The following is a 22,588-nucleotide window of genomic DNA, read 5'->3' as shown; positions in this document are numbered from 1 at the left end:
AAATATCTGCAACAGGGGGGCAGGGCTGTTACATTTGGTGTTCTGGGTATAATACTCTCATACTGGACACTGTATATTCAACCTGCCACCTCATGGCAAAGAACTCTCTAAGAATGTGAGAAACTATATTCCACATATTCAGCATCATATCCAGAAGTAAATCTGTATTCTCTTCATAGAGGCAGTTTTTTTAATGTACTGTACTAAATACATTTATTTTAATACAATAACAAAAAAGATCACAGACCTGACAGGAAAAGCAGTGTAGGTGAAAGGTCATGTCGCCAGACCTCATGACCAAAGCAGAGGAGGGGATTGGTTGAGAACAGCGGGCGCATCTTCCAACTCCAAAAAGACTAAAAAAAAAAAGAGAACAATAAAGAGATGTAAAACAAATTAGAACAGTATCAAGAAGTTCATTATATTTTAGTAATTCAATTCACAATGCAAAGAATCAAGAGTCAACTTAGCCCTTTTTCTCTGGTTTTAGGTGTGTTTTGGAGTTTTGCGTGAATATAATATTAATTTCGACTTTTTTACTCTGTTTTTTTGTATTTTTCCAATACACACGATGGAAATAAACATGAGTGTAATAAAATGTGTATTTGCAATAATCTTCCGGGAGAAATACTTCATCCCCAACTCCCAGACTCATCCCCAACTCCTCAACTCATCCCCAACTCCCCGACTCATCCTCAACTCATCCCTGACTTATCCCCAACTCATTCCCAACTCCCTGACTCATCCTCAACTCATCTCCAACTCCCCAAATCATCCCCAACTTCCCACTTCATCCACAACTCCGACTCATCCCTAACTTTTTGACTTATCCTTAACTCCCAAACTCATCCTCAACTAACCGGCTCATCCTGAATTCCCCAACTCATCCTCTATTTATCCCCAACTCATCCTCAACTCCTGACTCATCCCCACCTTATCCCAAACTCCCTGAATTATTCCAAACTCATCTCCAACTCCCTGACTCATCCCCACCTTATCCCAAACTCCCTGAATTATTCCAAACTCATCTCCAACTCCCTGACTCATCCCCACCTTATCCCAAACTCCCTGAATTATTCCAAACTCATCTCCAACTCCCTGACTCATCCCCACCTTATCCCAAACTCCCTGAATTATTCCAAACTCATCTCCAACTCCCTGACTCATCCCCACCTTATCCCAAACTGCCTGAATTATTCCAAACTCATCTCCAACTCCTGACTCATCCCCACCTTATCCCAAACTCCCTGAATTATTCCAAACTCATCTCCAACTCCCTGACTCATCCCCACCTTATCCCAAACTCCCTGAATTATTCCAAACTCATCTCCAACTCCTGACTCATCCCCACCTTATCCCAAACTCCCTGAATTATTCCAAACTCATCTCCAACTCCTGACTCATCCCCACCTTATCCTCAACTCATGCCCAATTGCAAAAGTATTTGATGAAGCTCCGCAATTACAGAGAACACAGTTCCACTGCTTCACAGTGTTCTCAATACTGGGGGTTTATACTAGGGGTGTGCTACAATTTGTTGTTACAATTGTTGTAATATTTTTTTATTTTATATAAAATCTTGGTGTTAATAAGTTACTGTTTACAAAAGAGACAAATGTTTGTAGATTTTGTTTCTAATAATGTATATTAGCTTATTTACATTTATTTTGTTGCAGTAGTACATACTTGAAATTATTAAAAAATATATCTTTTTGATATCATCTGATATGTTGTGATATTATTTTAGGACCATATCGCCCAGTCCTTCTCTATACCCCTCTATACCCTCACACCTGGCATTAGGCAGGTTTATATTAAACTATCTGCGTTAGATAGTCCTATTCTTTTGGCAGCACTTCTCTACAGGGATTAGATCCGGTACCTGCAGTAGTCCTGCTGGCAGTAGATGTTCCCGTCTCTGCAGTAGAGGGAGGAGTGTGACTGGAGCTCACAGTGGCAGCTACTGCAGCGTAAACACGCCCCGTGCCAGGCCTGCCCAGCCGCCAACAACACGAACCTGTCACTGACCCGCTCACCACACCCGCCACACACCGGAGGAGCTGCTGCCACCGACGGCTGAGGAGAAAAGAGACAGAAAAACAGAATATTTACTTATTTATTCACTTCAGATACACCTATACAGCAGTTTAACCCCTCTCATTCAGCCTATACAGTCAGTTTAACCCCTCCCATTCAACCTATACAGCAGTTTAACCCCTCCCATTCAGCCTATACATCAGTTTAACCACTCCCATTCAGCCTATACAGCAGTTTAACCCCTCCCATTCAGCCTATACATCCGTTTAACCCCTCCCGTTCAGCCTATACATCCGTTTAACCCCTCCTATTCAGCCTATACAGCAGTTACCCTCCCATTCAGCCTATACAGCAGTTTAACCTCTCCCATTCAGCCTATACAGCAGTTGAACCCCTCCCATTTAGCCTATACAGCAGTTTAACCCCTCCCATTCAGCCTATACATCCGTTTAACCCCTCCCGTTCAGCCTATACATCCGTTTAACCCCTCCTATTCAGCCTATACAGCAGTTACCCTCCCATTCAGCCTATACAGCAGTTTAACCTCTCCCATTCAGCCTATACAGCAGTTGAACCCCTCCCATTCAACCTATACAGCAGTTTAACCCCTCCCATTCAGCCTATACATCAGTTTAACCACTCCCATTCAGCCTATACAGCAGTTTAACCCCTCCCATTCAGCCTATACATCCGTTTAACCCCTCCCGTTCAGCCTATACATCCGTTTAACCCCTCCTATTCAGCCTATACAGCAGTTACCCTCCCATTCAGCCTATACAGCAGTTGAACCCCTCCCATTTAGCCTTAACAGCAGTTTAACCCCTCCCATTTAGCCTTAACAGCAGTTTAACCTCTCCCATTCAGCCTATACAGCAGTTGAACCCCTCCCATTTAGCCTTAACAGCAGTTTAACCCCTCCCATTCAGCCTATACAGCAGTTACCCTCCCATTCAGCCTATGCAGCAGTTTAACCCCTCCCATTCAGCCTATACATCAGTTTAACCCCTGCTATTCAGCCTATACATCAGTTTAACCCCTCCTATTCAGCCTATACATCAGTTTAACCCCTCCCATTCAGCCTATACAGCAGTTTAACCCCTCCCATTCAGCCTATACAGCAGTTTAACCCCTCCCATTCAGCCTATACAGCAGTTTAACCCCTCCCATTCAGCCTATACAGCAGTTGAACCCCTCCCATTCAGCCTATACATCAGTTTAACCCCTCCCATTCAGCCTATACAGCAGTTTAACCCCTCCCATTCAGCCTATACAGCAGTTTAACCCCTCCCATTCAGCCTATACAACAGTTTAACCCCTCCTATTCAGCCTATACAGCAGTTTAACCCCTCCCATTCAGCCTATACAGCAGTTGAACCCCTCCCATTCAGCCTATACATCAGTTTAACCCCTCCCATTCAGCCTATACAGCAGTTTAACCCCTCCTATTCAGCCTATACATCAGTTTAACCCCTCCCATTCAGCCTATACATCAGTTTAACCCCTCCCATTCAGCCTATACATCAGTTTAACCTCTGCTATTCAGCCTATACATCAGTTTAACCCCTCCCATTCAGCCTATACATCAGTTTAACCCCTGCTATTCAGCCTATACATCAGTTTAACCCCTCCTATTCAGCCTATACATCAGTTGAACCCCTCCCATTCAGCCTATACATCAGTTTAACCCCTCCCATTCAGCCTATACAGCAGTTTAACCCCTCCAATTCAGCCTATACAGCAGTTTATCCCCTCCTATTCAGCCTATACAGCAGTTTAACCCCTCCTATTCAGCCTATAGAGCAGTTTAACCTCTCCTATTCAGCCTATAGAGCAGTTTAACCCCTCCTATTCAGTCTATAGAGCAGTTTAACCCCTCCTATTCAGTCTATACAGCAGTTTAACCCCACCCATTCAGCCTATACATCAGTTTAACCCCTCCCATTCAGCCTATACATCAGTTTAACCCCTGCTATTCAGCCTGTACATCAGTTTAACCCCTCCTATTCAGCCTATACATCAGTTTAACCCCTCCCATTCAGCCTATACATCAGTTTAACCCCTCCCATTCAGCCTATAAATCAGTTTAACCCCTCCCATTCAGCCTATACATCAGTTTAACCCCTCCCGTTCAGACTATACAGCAGTTTAACCCCTCCCATTCAGTCTATACAGCAGTTTAACCCCTCCCATTCATAGGTTCTCAATCGATTCTGGTGTATTTCTGAACTATTCTATACTGTATCACTATGTATTACACTGGGTGTAGATGTGTCGTCCCTGACGGAGCCGTCTGATTGGCCTAAAGGCTCGGCCCCGCCCCCGCTGTGGTCACTGAAGGTGCTGTACAGGAGCTCGTCTAGAGTGGCATCATCAGCCGACCTCATCCTGATCCTGAAAAAAATGCACAATAATCTTTATAAACATTATTAATATTACAGTAATGATAACGGCAGGTCTGATTAAGACTATTAATACTTAATTTTCTATAGAAATAATACTATATTTTATAGAAATAATACTATAAATCATGTTTAATTACATATTACCCGTATGATTGCTTTAGTGTCCAAACAAAGAGTAATTCAAGGGATGATGCTTTAATTAATAAACATTTTGACATATTGTTTTTAAAATTGAATTAATTAGATAAGTACTTATTCTCACATTCATTTGTCTTAGTATCTCCAAATAATTATTTAATTTCTCTTTTTTGCATTGCACTTTTGCTTTACCCTTCAAACTGCTTTCCTCTCATTTTCTGTTTGTTTTGTAACTTTCCATTTCAACTTACATTCTCTAAATAAATAAACATTTACTCAAGATAACAACTATTTTCCCTGTCGGTTTCATATTGGATACATGTAAATCTGGACATTTATAGTATAAGCAGGTCAATACATGTTCATTTCTACATTTTATATACAAATATTTGATTTGGTGTCCAAATAGTTATTTAACTTTTTATTTAATTTTATTTGGGATAATGCTAAATGATGGACAGTATAATAAACAAAAAATGTGTTAGGTTGCCTGAAGACAACACCATGCAATAGAGGGTTAAATAATAATAATCCTCCTATAATAATAATATTTACACTCACACCACATTACAGAGTTACATTCATTTCTGCATACCTGTTTAATAACGGCCACTTTTCCTCAGTTCTGGTTCTGTTTCTCAGTCTGGTACTGTTCCTCAGTTCTACTGCTGTTCCTGAGTTCTGCTGCTGTTCATCAATTCTGCTGCTGTTCCTCAGTTCTGATTTAGGGTTCTGCTGCTGTTCCTCAGTTCTGATTCAGGGTTCTGCTGCTGTTCCTCAGTTCTGATTCAGGGTTCTGCTGCTGTTCCTCAGTTCTGGTTCAGGGTTCTGCTGCTGTTCCTCAGTTCTGGTTCAGGGTTCTGCTGCTGTTCCTCAGTTCTGGTTCAGGGTTCTGCTGCTGTTCCTCAGTTCTGGTTCAGGGTTCTGCTGCTGTTCCTCAGTTCTGGTTCAGGGTTCTGCTGCTGTTCCTCAGTCTGGTAGTGATGCACTCTATTCTCACAGCTCCCATCCTGTTCCCACGAGGACACAGCTCACCTGTAAACAACACCACCAGCAGGTGCGAACACAGCCGATTGGCTGCAGCCTAGAGAAGTGGGTGGAGTCTGGAACTCACTGAGACAAAGGGGCGTCCCAGAGGACCAATTAAAACAGCCCAAATGCCCTGAGATCTGCAGAGCCTGAAATAAACTCAGAGTTCAGCCCCGGGAACCGGAGTCGGAGACCCCCAACAAAATACCCCCCTTACAGTCTACAGGTACATCTAAAAAATTAGAATATTGTTGAAAAGTTACGTTATTTCAGTAATTCAGTTTAAAATGTGAAACTCATTTTATATAGATGTATTAAACAGAGTGATCTATTTTAAGCATTTATTTCTTTTATTGTTGATTATGAAGCTTACAGCCAATGCACTGACTTTAGACTTGATAATAAAACACAGTGGATCAACACCAGCAGATGACAGACATGACTCTCCAAATCATCACTGATCATCAGTAAATTTTACATTTCATTTATAAATCAAAGGAGCAGAGTCTGGAGTCTTAGCTTATAAGTAACAGCATTGTGGTTAAACTACGCATGTAAAATACAGTTTAACTAAAATTTAATAAGTAAAATTCTCACTCTAGGTCAGCAATTGTTAAAATATGACTTTTTTCTAAATACATAAAACTTAGCACCACTAATGTGTGAGCCCATTAACCTGTAAATGGACAACATGAATTTCCTTAACTAAAAAGAAGAGTGACTTCTAATTTATTACAAAACATCATTTTATTAACAATTTCTCAATTATATACACATTAAAATACAATGTTTAACATCATTTTATGCAAACAAAACTTTAAATGATAAAAACAGTAAAAAAGCACTCTTAAAAAAATTAAGGTAGTTACGATTCCAAATGGCAACAAAAGTGGTTATTTTATAGCGTAGCATCAAAAAATCAATTAAAGGAGATTCAGAGATTTTACACTAAAACAATAAAAATAGATTTTCCACTGCCCGTATTTGATCAAAATGCTTGAATTAGCACTTCAGACTTGTCTTGGGCAAACTTTATAAATAGAAAAAAAAACTAAGAAAAAAAAAGTTTTAATCCCAAATTACTTTTCTAAAAGCACTAAAAACAGAGCTTTCACTAAAATCTCACTAAAAGCTTGGAGAACCATTATATAAAGCTCAGTTTTAAGTTTTAGGGGATGTGTGTGAATGGGATGACTCACAAAAACTGTTTTTTTTTCTCCTTTCAAAAAAAAACCCTAAAAACAAATAATAAAATGCCGAAAATTCTATTATAAGTCCCTATAAAGTTCATCTAATAAAGCTATTATATGTGCTGATTAAAATATACTCCTGAAAATGTTTTTTAGCTTACAATAAAACTGAAAACAGGTCTGTCATTATTAAATAATACAGGTGATGTATGTCAGTTCAGGTTACAGGTGCTCCACGCCGCGGATGCGCCGGACCAGCTGCATGTCCCGCGGGTACAGGGTCACGCGCTTAGCGTGGATAGCGCACACGTTAGCATCGGAGAAAAGACGCACCAGGAACGCCTCCGCCGCCTGAGAAAGAAAAAATATCATAAAAAATATAAAGAACATTCTGTAAGTAAAATCAAAGACAAAGCTCAACAGGCATTGATTGGTCTGTATATGATGAACTACATTTGAAAGTGATCCAAAACCCTTTTTCTCTGCAGTAAAATGACAACGTATCTTTAAATTTTCCCAAAAATCATCAGAGCTTCTTATAATCCGGTGCTTCTTATGTATGAATTCTATCAGTCAGGTATTAAGGAGCAGTAAAGCCACTCTGCTGAAGTACAGAGTTATACAGTTGAGTTTTCAATGAAGGGTGCGTTTTTAATGAAGGACTAAGGCTAGGTGCAGCAGCATTAGCATCACCCGCTAATCGCAGTATTCCACTCAGAGGGGAGTATACTGCACTATAGTTAAAACAAGCTACGTAGGACAAACCGCTAGCTGATAGCCCCCTCGGTTTCCAGAACACCCAAGGTGAGCCTCATAATCCTTATATATGCTTGAATATAAATACTATATATAGGATATATAGGAGCGTAATATAGAGATAGACGTAGAGATAGATTAACTGTGTTAAGTGCTAGCTCTTTGGCCGTTCAGAGGTGAGTATTATCTGCCTGTAGTCTGCTGATAAACCCGGCTAGCACTGCTGGAGCAGCATTAGCATTAGCTGCTGACCACACTAAGCTAGCTAGCTCTTTCCCCGTTCAGAGGTGAGTATATTGGCCTGTAGTCTGAGTGTTCACCATGTTACAACAAACTATATGGGGTGAACCATTAGCTGATAGCGCTCTGGCTTATGAGAACACTCAGGAATACTCAGGGTTACACAGTGTAGCGCTGTTGGGCGGCATTACCTGCTAGCAGTTTGCTGCTAATGCTCCAGCCTTAGTGCTGGAGAAATTCAGGAATAAAAGCTTACTGTAAATAAACAGAAGTGCTTTAAACAGTTTTCAGGAGAGAAATCTGTGTAGATTAACTATTCAGCACTTGTTTTACTTTAATTACAGTATTATAGTTTTGTTTACTTAGCTTAGCTTAACTTAGTTAACTACCCATATATAGTAGTCTGAATACACACTGTTTTGGTTGTACAGATAATAAAACCACAATAATTCATACTAAAGGAATCAAAAACACAGTAGAGCAGTTTTCCCAGACAGGGATTAGGTCTAGTCTTGCTGCTCTACTCTACTCACAGTATTTTAAATGGAGATTTTGTATAGAAAATTAAATATAGAATACGACCTAGACTTCACTCTGGTACAGTTTTTTAAATGACAGATTTTCCCCTGATACCAATACAGTCATGGGATTTCACACACAGCAGGTCAGTGAGTAATAAAGGGTGTGGTGAGAGTAATGTGATGGAGTGGTTTAGGAACACTGAGTAAAGAGAAAGTGTAGAGCACCTCCTGCAGGGCCATCAGAGCATAGGCCTGCCACATCATATGCTCCCTACTGAACATCTGACACACCTCCCGCACCTGAGAGAGAGAGAGAGAGAGTTAAAAACACATCTAACAACATAAATAGTTGAAATAATTTTCAAATGTGGTTCCACGCTTATTTAAATAGTCAAACTTCAGATCTTTCTAAATACTTAAATTAAATGACTAAGTTGATATAAATGACTAAGCAAACAATGGATCACTGATGCCTTTACAATTGATGTGTTGTAACTAATAAACTCATTCATAAACCATTTATAAACCCTTTATAAAGGTAGTCTTATTTTAAAGTGGTACCAAAAGGCCTATATCACACCCAAGAATAATTGAAAACATTTTAAAATGTCACGTTTTGTGTCTGAATAAAACCAAGCTGAATAGAAAACAAATAGACAGCTAGCTAATGCAAAGAGATGTGACGATTTACCCAAACATTTAATCATTCAATCAAATTTTTGAAAACCAAAACGATCAATAAACGGAAAGAAATTTTTTAAATTTCCATGACTTTTCCAAAACTCTGGGTATTTTTTTTGTTTTTCCAAAACATGACCTTTTAAACCTGAAAGTGAACCTGGTTTACTGTCACTCTACTATAGTAATATATTATAATATTCTCTGAGTTCTCCAGTAATTATGATTCACATCACATTTTACACACAACAAACTATCTGTGCACGAGTGCGGTCACTAGGGTTGAGTTGTCTTCAAAGACCTTAACTAGACTAACAGGTCTACACCAGCTTTGATTGGCCATAAAAAGTGAACTGTGCACGGAAACGAGAGTCTCACCAGGCGTGAAAACGGTCCTTTTCTCAGGAGCAGGTCTGTAGATTTCTGATATTTACGGATTTCCATGAGCGCCTTCACCCCGGGCCGAAACCTCCGCTTCTTCCTCGGTGTTCCCTCTGTACAGAGATTCACAACACAGCCAAGGTCAGAGACAAAATCACCAGTGGGGACATATTCTAGTACTACTGCAGCCAAAATATAAAATAAACACATATTCCTTTTCATATTGTAACTATTATAAGTCTCAGTCTTTCCAGTCTATATGTTTCAACTGCGATAAAATATTAAACCCTAACTGATGCAGGGAGTAGCTTCTCATTTGTTTATTAAACAACCATGTGAAAAGACTCATCCTGTGGGCGTTGAAAAGTGGTTAATCTGTTTCAGATAAGTCAAGCTATTGTCATGCATCAGTAATGCAGAGAAACCAAAGGATAAATCTAAGGAGTTGCTTTTAAAATTGGGCCAAGAACTGTCACTAGAAAACAGCGTTAGAACTCAGAGACATGCTGTTTAACAGTGAAAGTAAGAGCTTTACCACACACACTCACACAGTGCAGTGAAGAGAACTGAAGGGATTAAAGGGGCTAAACAACTGTGTAGGTTTAAGAAAAGCTCTTTTATCAGTGAGAATAACCAGCTTTAAATACAGAAAAAAGTTGGACTCTGGATCAGTGGAAGAAGATCATGAGAAGATCTGATGAGTCCAGATTTACCCTGTTCCAAAGTAATGGAGCATCAGAGTAAGAAGAGAGACGGCTGAAATTATGCTTTTATTTATTAGGAGCGTTTCTCCCTTTGTTTGGTTTGTTTTCACACAGGTATAAAAACCTAAACGCACCAAAAAGTGCACCAATAAACCACGCGAGCACATCGTCTCCTCTGATTGGTCAGAGCTGTCTGGGACGTGAGCAGTGAACGCTGCACATACCGCACTCTCGGTGTGTAAACCGCATGGAGCAGGAGAGACAGCGTTTGTTCATAGCTGTGGTAGTTATCGGTATCTGGCTAATATACGTCAGATTAAACTGTGATTTATCAGCAGTTTAAATCAAATAAAAGGAGTATTTTTGATAGCTTGATCTGGGGTTCTGACCTGTAGGCCCGCTGGTTCTGCGGGTCCGGGAGGTGGATGCTGGGGCGGGGCGAGGAGGGGATCTTTTCTTCGGGGTGGAGGGCTTCCGTCTGTGAGCATCACGAGTCATCCTTCACACAGTGCACAGAGTTCCTGCACACAATCATTACATTCACTACTAGTGAAAATACATTCGTCTGTGCGAATCAGACCAACTATTGTTCAGCACCTCCAGAAACTCCTTCCTTCAAGATGCTGAGAAATCTGTTCCAGATACTGAGATTAAAATACCAAGAGTCTGCAGATCTGCATTTAATCTTACATTTAACATACTAAATTTCCAAATATTCATGGCATAACCATAAGAAGTTTTCTGAGGCATCTGGTTTAAAATTAAACTTACAAAAATATTATGCATTTATGATTGCCATGAAATATCTGTATATTGGGCTCTGACTGGACATTGATAACATTTTATTTTGATATAAATTTCACGCTGTTTCTAGACGAAATGCAATCCTGTGCATTGTGATCTGCTTTTGAACATTCGCAGCACATCGACATAGTGGAATGCAATGCAATATTTCATTGCTATTGCATTTTAAGTGCAATTCTGACACAAATTCAGCATTGGGTTTCGAAAACGTAAATCCTTCTCTTATCAATTTCCAATAAAAAAGTTCAAGTGCAGTGAAACGCAATGCATCTTGTGGATTGCATTGACATGATTCTAATGTAGGTTTTGCTTTTCAATTTGGCACCAATTCCTCTCCATACCTCAGGGGCTATAAACAAAATTAATGCACATAGGACAAATAAAATAATAAAAATAATAATATCTGACGAGTGACTGACCCCTATTGTTAAATATTTTTTAAATATTTAGGAGAATAAATTAATAAATGTAGTTACAAACTAGAAAAAACAGGGTTAGAGAGCTTTAAAGAGCTTTTATTTTGAAATGTGTTTCCCCACACGCCCTTTCCGTAATGTTTAGTGCATGCGCGACCTTACAAACAGCGCGTTAATACAGTCTGCAGTGCTTTCACACCAATTTAAACACTATTTTACTACAATAAACTGATCAATGATCAAACTGATCAATCTGTAGAGGATTAATCTAGTTTATTTTAACTAATTAAAGCTACTAAACACACAAAACACAGTTAACTACAGCACAGCTACAGCCCGCAGCTACAACACACACTCAAACACAGAGATTTCACGGATTAACAGCCCAGCCCCGCCTTTAATTTAATAATAATCCGCTAATAAACTCATATAAACGCGGAACAGCGGGTTATTTAAGGGTTTAAAGGTTAATAAAGCGGATAAACAGCAGCAGATCTGAGTCTCTTACCCGCTCTCTAGATCCTCCGCTCTCACTGCGCACTGACACTCACTCACACATTCAAACAATGCGCCGCGGCCTCCACCAATCAGCGGCCGGCATCTGCTCATACGTCACAGGGGATTTAACACAGGCAACTGCTACTGATTGGTTGAGCGTCCAGCCCCGCCCACTTTGTTCGCGTCACCGTTCGGCTCCAACGCCCCGTATAATATATAACGTTTATATATTTTTTAAATGTTCTATTGTATATTTTCTTCTTTCTTTTTGGTAAAACATAGTTTTTTATTTAAATATCAATGTTATAATATGTTTTATAATAATATGATATAATGTGTAAATATTTGACCTCAACACCAATTTTTTTTAATTTTTTTTAATGGATTTTACCTCACTACTAAAATCCTACTAAAATGTTTAAAAACTGTAAATATTTATGATGAGCTTGCACTTGCCTCTTGGCTCTTGTTTTTTTTTTTTTTTTCTTGCTAATGTTTTTATGCATGCTGTCTTTTATTGGTTTATATTTATCATTTTTAATTACATTTCTGACTGGATGAAAAAAGTACTGCTGAACAAATATTGCTGATTGTGTTGAAATGTTAAAATTATTATAATGATGTTAGCTAAAATGTTTTTTAGAATTCATTTTTAGAGAATATTATATATTTAGGTGTATATTTTTTATTTTTTAAGTGTGACTGGGCTTATAATTCCCAATGGTTTAATAAATAAAGACACATTTACAGGTGAAATATTAATGTCTTTAGTAATAACAGTTATTTAAATAGTAGCCTATCATCTGTAGAAAATTGAATTGAATGTATGTTATCGATGGAAACATTCAGTATGTTTAAATATAAGTTTTATTATATTTAAGGTCAGAATAAAAACTGTGAGAAAAATATCATTGTTCGTTGTTTGCATCTGTTGAGGGGCGGGGCTAATACGTGACTCGTCAGAAATGGGCGGGCCGAGCGCTCTAGGCTCCAGTCAAAACTTCCGAAGCGTATAAACACCGGCCATTATGATCCAATCAGCGAGGAGCTTATCCGTGGAAGCCCCGCCCACTTCATGACAGCACACAGCGCGCCGCTAGAGGGAGCCCGCGAGACAGAGCTCAGTGAATGGAAGTGAATGGAGCTAATCGGCTAAAAAACATTATTTAAAATATAAAAAGCTAAATATAAACGATTTCCATTTAATTACAGAAATCAGAATAAAGGATTTAATTAAAAAAGCAGATAAAATATTCCTGAATATTTGAGTTTTTGTACTTTAAGCGGATTTTATGCAGTGGGTTTGCTAGCATCACTGCTAATGTGATCTGATTGGTTGATGAGCTGATGCTGGAGTTACAGCCTGAGCATTAATTTAAAAGCTTTAAAAATGCGAATTAGTTCTTTTTTAGTGTGAAAATGTTAAATATCAGTAATATTATTGTATAAATGCAGCTTATTAAAATACAATTTTAATTATACTCTCAGTAAACTACTAGTTTAGTGATTTTATACTTAAAACATACTTAAAAGTCTTTTTTTAAATGACCATGAGATAATACTTACAGTTTACTTCTATATTATTTTAGCAGTGTGTAGCATAACTACTAGGTTTAAATCTTAAGGTCTTTTAAACTGTTTTTTTATTAGATTCACTATTAGACTACGCATATAAAAATAAGATAGCGATACTCAGGATATTTTTCAGGTAATGGATTATAATACGAATGAAGCCTGTTACTAAATTCTCACACTTTAAAAGAATATTTAAATAATAAAATCTGACAAATGTTGATCTGTTTATCTGTGTTTGTTAATTTATTTTACTTTAAATGATCAGGTTTAAGAGCCATTTAAATATATCATGATCAAAAAATTAAGTACATTTTTTATAATGTTTCTTATGTTTTTGAGTTGTTTTTGGTTTTATTTCATTTTAACTTTTTAAATCTTGGTTTGTGTAAACCTTCTTTATATAGTTTATTTTAGTATTTGTTTCTTCTTTTATTGTTTTTTAGCTATTGCTTATTTATGTTCTTAGTTTTATTTATTCATCTGTAGTTGCATTCTTATCATTTTTATTACTTAAATTATAATTTTTGTATCTTATCTGGTTAATATCTTATTGTAAAATATCTATATATCTTATTAAAATGTTGGGTCTTTTTATTTAATAATTATTGTTCTTTGACTATCTCACTCCTGTGTATTGGCTTGGCTACATACATGAAGGCCACTATTAATATACTATGAGTTTAAATAAAAGTTGATTAATTGATTGATTGAAGTATAAGCCATGTGTACGTGCTTAATTTTAGTTTAAAAGGAGTTTACTAATAGTACATGTGAATAAATTACAATATTTTGTGTTCTTCCAATTTCTACGGACTGCTGTTTAAATAAAACACAAATTCCATTTATTCTCAGATCAATCTTTAATGTGCAGCCTGTAATTTCTGATCCAGTTGAGTAAAAAACATGTTAAATGGAGTTAAATGAAGCACTGGGTGAAGTTTTATTGGGTGTCCATGGTCTGGACAGATTCCTCTACGATGTCCAGAGTGAGCGGGGTGATGGTTTTGGTCAGGACCGGCGTCGTGCCCTGCTTATACCTGTAGCTTCCCTCCCTACAGCACAGAGACAGACAGCAACGTTATACACATTTACACTTAAACTCAACATTTATTACAATTATAACACATACAGCTTATTATATTACTATATTTTATTTATTTTATCCGTTTTGTCCTTTTATTCATGGTTTTCCTTGTTTTACTATTGGCCGCAGAATGAGTGTAACAGACTGTTTGACGTTTGTAACTTAATACACCAGCGATGACTTTCTTCTTCAGGACTTTCCAAACTGCTGTAATTTTACATCTTCTCTGAGCTTCAAACTTGGTTGTTAAAGTTTCTCCAGTACCGAGGATGGAGCAGTATTAGCATTAGTCGCTAACTGTACAAAGCGCTAGCTCTTTCGCTATTCAGAGGCGAGTATATCAGACTGTAGTCTACGTGTTTACGTGGAATGAACTGCTAGCTAATATTGCCCTGGCTTACCGGAACACTCAGGATTCTTAGAATTCGGTTTAATGCTAGCGCTAACTGCAGCTAGCTAATGCTAAAGCTGCTGCATGCACCCTTAGTGTAAATCTGGAAATCTAAGCTTACTGTAAATAAATGGAAGCGTTTTACTCACCCAAATAAACAGTTTTCAGGAGAGAAATCTGTGTAGATTACAGTTACAGTTTTGTTAACTTAGCTTAACTTTACTTAACTTAGTTACCCCCACCCAGAGGTGAGACCTGCTGAATTCGAAGGAAAACATGGCAAACCCCTGTTCCTTACTAGTGTCGCATAATAATCTGGTGTGCCGTATGTATGAAAATGGGCCAAAAAATAGATGTTCATTGATAATGCATCTTATACTCTGGTGCACCTTATAGTGTGAACAATACGGTAGCTGTGGAAGAAGCCTAACACAGGTGTGTCACTCACCTGACGCCCTTCTCGGCAGGTTGGTCGTAACCCCTCAGAAAATCCACGCCTTTCTCCGTGATCACGCACAGATCCACGTTACTGCCCGAACCCAAATCACAGAATATACCCGCAACTATAGCATCCCGCACCAGCTGCTTCGCCTCCTCCAGCTGAAACACACAAATGTATTCATTCAGATTCACATTATTCAGTATACAGTCATGTATTTTCTCTCAGACTCTGGCTGCTGATACAAAGCAGCATGACCTGGGTTTCAAACTGGTGATCCTTGGATCATAGTGATAACACCACTGATTCCCAAAATATTTTTAAAATATACATTTACTGAACATTTAACTTGAGAAAAAGTGAACGATTCTTTAAGGTACATTTTTTTTACATATGTTTTGCATATTTATAACAACCCCACACAAATTAACAGCAAATTAAAAAAAGCAGAACAGCAAAGTGTGTTAGTCTTGTAACTGTGGTGAAACTACATGTTTTACCTCCATGTTGGGCTTGAATCGGTCCTCAAACACAGAGACGGCTGAAGCTGCTCCAGATCCTGAAACATATTTACCAAGTTATTCTCCCACATTTAATGTATTGTAGCTCTGTTTCAAAGTCTATGGTGTAGTTGGGTAGGGGGCTTAAAAAAACTCATACACTAATACATCTCTGTAAAAAAAATTAAGAGATCACTTCAGTTTCTGAATCAGTTTCTCTGATTTTGCTATTTATAGGTTTATGTTTGAGTAAAATGAACATTGTTGTTTTATTCTATAAACTACATAACTAATAACTAATAACTCTGCTCGAGAGGCTTTTTGTCCCTTTTTTGCCTTTAACAACCTCTTTCAGACACTAAGAACTGCCTTTTAAGAGTGTGTTAAATCTGCAGACGGTTAGGGTACGTACCCATGGTGAGGAAGGGCAGTTTGTCGTAGGAGCCGTGGGGGTAGACACTGTAGAGCTGGGGGCCGTTAACATCGACCCCGCCCACAATCAGGGAGGAGCCAATGTGTCCCTGATACCTGAAAAACACAGTTTTTTTTAAATAATTTATTTCCATTTTTGTCCCATTTTCTCCTAAGTTTAGCTAGGCTAGTGATGCTCCAACACCAGGAGGGTGAAGACTAGCACACGCCTCCTCCGACACATGTGAAGTCAGACTCCGCCTCTTTTAAAGCTGCTGCTGATACTGTAGCATTGCCGAGTAGCATCACAGCGCTAACGCTTGGAGGAAAGTGCAGTGACTTGGTTCTGATACACCAGCTCACAGACGCAGCCTTGTGCTGATCCATATCACCCTATGAGTGATGAGGGGAAAGAGAGAGCGCCATCTACTGTACCCACCCAGAGAGAGCAAGACCAATTGTGCTCTCTCAGGGCTCTGGCAGCTAAAAGCAAGTTGCATGACCAGGATTCGAATCAGTGATCTCCCGATCATAGTGGCAGCGCTTTAGACTGCTGGAGCACTCGGTCCCCAAAACACACAGTTAATCAGACCATATTTATACAGCAGTACTGCAGTACTTAGCCTGCTGCTAACCCCAGCTAGCACTGCTGGTGCAGTATTAGCATTAGCTGCTAACTGATCTAAGCACTAGCTCTTTCAGCGTTCGGAGGTGAGTATTATCAGCCTGTAGCCTGAAACTAACCCTGGCTAGCACTGCTGGAGCAGAATTAGCATTAACTGCTAAGTGCACTAAGTGCTAGCTCTTTCACTGTTCAGAGGTGAGTATATTGGACTGTAGTCTGTAGCGTGTTTACCGTGTTAAATCAAGCTATGTGGAATAAACCGCTAGCTAATATCACCCTGGCTTACCGGAACACTCGGGGTTCCTCAGTGTAGCGCTGTCTGGCTAATGCTGCTGCACCTAGCCTTAGTGGAAATCTGAAAATCTAAGCTAAGGATAATAAAGGACAGTATCAGACCTGAAAAGCATCTGCTTGAGTTGTCGGGTCACGGTGACGACGAGAGGAGGACGTCCTGTACTGAGAGAATGCAGCTCTATGTTGGACGACATCATCTGGGTGGTGACCTCAGCATCCGCAGCAACGCCAGCACCACAGCAACTGTCCAATGAGAGACAAACAGAGCTTAACAGCTGTCCAATCAGAGAAAAATCACAACTTAACAGCTGTCCAATCAGAGAGATGTCACAACTTAACAGCTGTCCAATCAGAGAGAAACAACAGCTGTGAGTTGGAAAAAAGTCTTGGTGATAAGCTGCAGCTGCAGACTATGGAACTCCTTGTTATCTCTCTGTGATGCTGGAGAAGATGAAACTGAAACTTCAGGTGAAGAGCTGCTCTTTTTCCCTGAGAAAATCCTTTTTTTTTAGACAGCCTAAGAACTGCTACACTCATTAAACCACATGTTGGATCAGCTGATTAATCCTTTCAGACCCTGCGTCCATTACCGTGGACATAATTTATTTTCTTGTTTTGTTGAACATAACTCTTACTGAGGCCTGCTTTCCATGAGAATAGACCACGAACTAGCCAATGAAACAGCAGCTTAGCTAATCATGCTTGTTTTACTGTTTAGAGATGGATTGTGAAATAAAAAGGTCAACATTGAACAGAATACAAGTTAAACACAGGCTTCCTATGCAAGTTACATTTACAAATAAATTCAATATTTTTGTTAATTCATATATAATTTAACATAATATATATTTACTGCCGAATAACAAAAATGTCCTAAATTTTATATTGAAGTCAATCTAAAAATAGTTGGCCCATTCATGAAGAAATTTAACAGAATGTAAAAGACAGTTAGTTAGTGTGTTCAAAATATGTAATAAACCAAAAATAGGTTTTTATTGGAAAGTGACTATATGTGTGAAAATATAATTCATATTTTTTCCATCACTGAAATTTAATTCAGGTCTAAAAGGGTTAAAGTAAAATTAGACATCAGCAGCTTTACAGATACTGAGATATTAAAATACAAGCTCTACAATAAACCCAACAGAAGAACCTGATATGTTACTGAAGATTAATAAGATCAGCAGCTTCTCAGCAGCGTCTCTGTTAAACTGAAACTGATAGGATTTCCCTAAACACAGTCTGGAACTGGGTTTTAAAGCTGTGATGATTTCTACAGCCTTAGTCTCAATAAATAGAATTAAAGGTGTAGATTTATCATTATTACCTGTTTTTTACCCAGAACACCGTCTCCAGTTCAGTAAAGAAAGAACATTAAGCTGCTTACTATATTTTAGGAGCGATGTAATGGATCTTAATGCAGTTTTTATCAGCCACCACCATGTCGTCTGTAGCTCTGGTGTCAGCACCGAGTATCACTCCATCCTGTTTAATAAATAAAACAGTTTATTCACTAATGATCAGAATAAAATGGAAAATAAGTATCTGGATATGTTTTTATGTTTTAGACTCTTCTTCACGCTGTAGATTAACTAAAACAAATATCACAGTGCATGCCTGATTCTGTCTGAATCTCAAAGAACTCTTTACTGATCTATAGGCGAGTCATCAACTGTAGGGTGAATCTACAGGGCGTGTCGGTGTGTCTTTGGTATCGTGATGATGCAAAAAATACATCTTGCAGCTCGAAATGCGCAAACGTAATGTACTAATTCTCTTTATTAATCATGGGTGTGGTTCATTTTGAGCGTAACGTGAAATAAATCAACTAGAGTTTCAGTTGTCATTCCCCTTAAAGAGTCAGGTGAGCTCTGATTTTGGCGCATTCGTATCTTAACAGCGTGGTGTTTTGCGCTTCTCAGCAGAGGAAACTGACCGGCTGGTTCTTGCTGTGAAGATACAAAAGCAGCTCATTTAAGGAAACAATAATGTTATTTTATTCTTTATTCTGTTTATTGTTCAAGTAAAAGTTGGGTTTGTGCTGCTGTGTTAAGTCCTATCTGGACGGGATTAGTTTCTCAGGGGGGTTCTGTGGTAATTTTCTGTTTTATGGGGGTTTTTATCCTCTGTGATTTTATTCCTGTCCAGAACGATCATGAACGTGTTTTTCTCAAATGTCCTCTGAGTTTCGTCTCCTCGCGTTTAATAAAATAGCTATTTGTCCAATGCCGCGCACCGTAATTACACTTTGGGCGTGCTCCGTTTTCACAGAGATCCACGTTAAAAACACAACAGTGAGTGGAAATGGAGGAGCTACTGAACACCGCGATGATGTCATCTGACCGAGAAAAAAAAGCCTAAAAACTCACTGGTCCTCCTGTTTTTACAATTGCAGTCCGGATGCAGGAGTTTTATCACTGAGTAAAAGTGTGAAATATTTTACATAGACGCCCCCCTGATTTGATTTATTATATATTTAAGTGGTCGGCCTGTACTGCCAGCTGCTCTGACACCTAAGGGAACTCTAAAACCCAGAATTCCAAGAGGTGAACAGTGCAAACCAGGCACACCTGTTGGCACTGGTATATAAGGCCAAAGCAGGCAACACACCCTTATCACACCTTTGTAGAGTGGTGACCAGTAACAGAGGGATCTCCAAAGAAAGCAAATGGCTTTTTAGTGCGTACACTTTTCAGGGAGCAGTGTTTAGGGAGTAATTTGGGATTCATTTGCAGGTGTGTTGGATGCTCACATAAGAATTTTAGTCTCTCACAGTGAAAGAAAAATCTTATTTTTTATAAATAACCAAATTGGTGTGGGTGAAGGCTCTGAGGATCCTGGATTCCTTCTCTTAATTGAGATGATAATTTGATTCAGGTGTTTTTAAGCAGTGAAAACTGTAGTGAACTGAGAAGTTTACAGACCTTAAAGACGATCCCAGCGATGGTGGTTCCAGTCTTCCTGGCTTTAGGTGCTTTATAGCCCTTCTCTGTTAAATCCGCCTCCAACACTGCATTTCTGACAACAGGAGAAAAAGCAGAAACCCATTACAGGATACTAAAGGAATCAGCATTACCTGGAAACGAGAACTGAGGTACACAATATTCAGGCTTCAAGGTGCTTCTACTGATATTTTACATACTTTAATAGATTGTAAGGGTGGGAAGCACAGATCATCTCATGTTACGATATTATCTTGACTTATATTGACTTCAGGAGACTTTTGGTGAAAGTTCTTGTATTTTTTATAAATCTAAATTCAATATCGTGCAGCTCTAGTATATAAAACATTATGTATAATCTGTCCATTAACGTTATTTTAGTCTTTAAATGCAGCCATGACCTTGTCACTGGTTTACTTGTTCAAATGTTATATGTTATATTATCATATAATAAGCAAAGCACACTGGTCATTGGTGGCATATTTTTATATATCAGGTCCAGTCAAGTAGATTTATTGATTTATTGTCAGTACTGCATATTTACAGGATATACAGAATATTAAAATGATGTTACTCTCCTTCCCAAAGTTACAACAAAAATACAGCAAGATAAAAATATAAATAATACTAAACTCTGAAAAAATAAAGAGCCTACTTCAGTTTCTGAATCAGTTTCTCTGATTTTGCTATTTATAGGTTTATGTTTGAGTAAAATGAACATTGTTGTTTTATTCTATAAACTACAGACAACATTTCTCCCAAATTCCAAATAAAAATATTCTCATTTAGAGCATTTATTTACAGAAAATGAGAAATTACTGAAATAACAAAAAAACAGAGCTTTCAGACCTCAAATAATGCAAAGAAAACAAGTTCATATTCATAAAGTTTTAAGAGTTCAGAAATAATCAATATTTGGTGGAATAATCCTGGTTTTTAATCACAGTTTTTTTTCATGCATCTTGGCATCATGTTCTCCTCCACCAGTCTTACACACTGCTTTTGGATAACTTTATGCTGCTTTACTCCTGGTGTAAAAATTCAAGCAGTTCAGTTTGGTGGTTTGATGGCTTGTGATCATCCATCTTTCTCTTGATTATATTCCAGAGGTTTTCAATTTGGTAAATTTTTAAGTGGCCTCATTTTCCCCAGAGCTGTGTATATATTGAATTAGCATCATGATCAAAATGCTAACTGGTGGTGGTCTCTATTATCTTACATAATTAGCCCAATTTTCATTGATGCCATTTTAACTATATCATAAATTATATAATATCATTCCAATTGGTGGAATCTTATTATATGGTTAGCATGATGCTAACGACGGGTATGTTTTTCTATGTATCCTATATTAGCTACATTAGCATTGTAGCTCCAATGCTAACACTATAGATGCAAACTTCCCACCAATCATGTTTTATCTATTCCAGCATATACCTATAATTACACCTGAGATATGAGTAGAACAGATATAATCTAACAGCATGACTGATCTCCAGTCAGATCCAGCAGCACCTGCACACCTGGATCACCTGTAGAGCTCAGGTGAGGGTTCTGGATGGGTTTAGAGAGGGTGATAGTGATGAGATGAAGCTCACCTGCGCGCGTTCTCAAAGTTAAAGCCTCCACTGCTCATCTCATACTGGGTAGAAGAGTTCAGCATCTTCTCACTGCTTCTCCAACACCTTTCTCCCAATAAAATCACACTAAAACTGGCTAAAAGTAATTTTACAGGAGGTTTTAACCAGGTTTTAAGGGAGGCCTGACAGTGTGTCAGCGATTTCAGAAGCGTCTCCTTTCACTTTCTGTTCAGAGAACGTGATCAGACTTTGACCAATCAAATGAAAGAATAGCTTCTTGGTAAAACTTTTCCGTTCCACCTTAAATAGTGCTGCAGTTACATTATTGCGCATCTGAGTCGCCACAGTGTTGCCGTAATGTAACTTCAGCAGGATTTAAGGTGGAACGGAAAAGTTTCAAACTGAAAAAAAAAAAAACCCAGGTTTTTAGGTTTATGCTTCTTTAAAATCGATCCGTTTCCACCCAAAATTGTGCTTAAATTTAAGGTGGAAGGACTCATTCATTCTAAGGTGGAACGGGAAACAAGTTTGCTTCTTTAATTAATCCGTTCCACCTTAAATTGTGCTTGAAATTAAGGTAGAATGGCTCATTTATTTTTAAGGTGGAACGAAATAGTTTCAAACTAAAAAAAGGTTTCAAGTTTGCTTTTTTTTAAACTGATCTGTTCCACCTTAAATTGTGCTGCAGTTACATTTCGGCACTTCTTTCTGAATCTTCACAATGTTGCCATAAAGTAACTTCGGCATGATTTAAGGTGGAACGGGAAAGATCCAAACTGATAAACAAAAAATGTTTTAATTTTCTTCTAAATTTCTTTTTTTTATTAATCCGTTCCACCTTAAATTGTGCTTAAAATTAAGGTAGAATGGCTCAATTATTTTTAAGGTGGAACGTTCCACACTGAAAAAAGTTTCAAATGTGTTTAGTTAGATGTTTTTTTTCCTTTAAAAGC

At 38.2% G+C, this 22,588-nt stretch overlaps 3 protein-coding genes across 3 annotated transcripts in view; all 3 read right to left on the bottom strand.

The window, feature by feature from the left end:
- The window catches only part of LOC111190279 (LIM/homeobox protein Lhx9-like), an 18,582-nt gene extending 13,386 nt beyond the window's left edge, over positions 1 to 5,196 (bottom strand). The window contains exons 1-4 of the mRNA XM_049473157.1: positions 5,173 to 5,196; positions 4,293 to 4,428; positions 1,883 to 2,076; positions 248 to 356 (exon numbers count right to left, since the gene is read on the bottom strand). Coding sequence (XP_049329114.1) covers positions 248 to 356; positions 1,883 to 2,076; positions 4,293 to 4,421 — 432 coding nt within the window. The 5' untranslated portion in view covers positions 4,422 to 4,428; positions 5,173 to 5,196. The remainder of the gene's footprint in view (positions 1 to 247; positions 357 to 1,882; positions 2,077 to 4,292; positions 4,429 to 5,172) is intronic.
- A 1,138-nt stretch (positions 5,197 to 6,334) lies between these two features.
- Positions 6,335 to 11,901, bottom strand: LOC103034744 (histone H3-like centromeric protein A). The gene is made up of 5 exons (XM_049473170.1): positions 11,805 to 11,901; positions 10,466 to 10,597; positions 9,370 to 9,485; positions 8,539 to 8,613; positions 6,335 to 7,147 (listed from the first exon to the last, which is right to left on the bottom strand). The coding sequence occupies exons 2-5, from the start codon at positions 10,572 to 10,574 to the stop codon at positions 7,019 to 7,021; spliced, it is 429 nt and encodes a 142-aa protein (XP_049329127.1). The 5' UTR covers positions 10,575 to 10,597; positions 11,805 to 11,901; the 3' UTR covers positions 6,335 to 7,018.
- A 2,327-nt stretch (positions 11,902 to 14,228) lies between these two features.
- Positions 14,229 to 21,880, bottom strand: LOC125790052 (proteasome subunit beta type-7-like). The gene is made up of 8 exons (XM_049473163.1): positions 21,654 to 21,880; positions 20,038 to 20,131; positions 18,501 to 18,598; positions 17,216 to 17,356; positions 16,196 to 16,311; positions 15,784 to 15,842; positions 15,293 to 15,444; positions 14,229 to 14,421 (listed from the first exon to the last, which is right to left on the bottom strand). The coding sequence occupies exons 1-8, from the start codon at positions 21,716 to 21,718 to the stop codon at positions 14,310 to 14,312; spliced, it is 837 nt and encodes a 278-aa protein (XP_049329120.1). The 5' UTR covers positions 21,719 to 21,880; the 3' UTR covers positions 14,229 to 14,309.
- Between the last annotated feature and the right edge of the window lie 708 nt (positions 21,881 to 22,588).

The sequence above is a fragment of the Astyanax mexicanus genome, unplaced genomic scaffold (genome assembly GCF_023375975.1).
Source record: "Astyanax mexicanus isolate ESR-SI-001 unplaced genomic scaffold, AstMex3_surface scaffold_34, whole genome shotgun sequence".
Classification (NCBI taxonomy): Eukaryota; Metazoa; Chordata; class Actinopteri; order Characiformes; family Acestrorhamphidae; genus Astyanax; species Astyanax mexicanus.
Note: the sequence above shows the minus strand (reverse complement) of the source record. Positions and strands in the feature narration are given on the sequence as shown.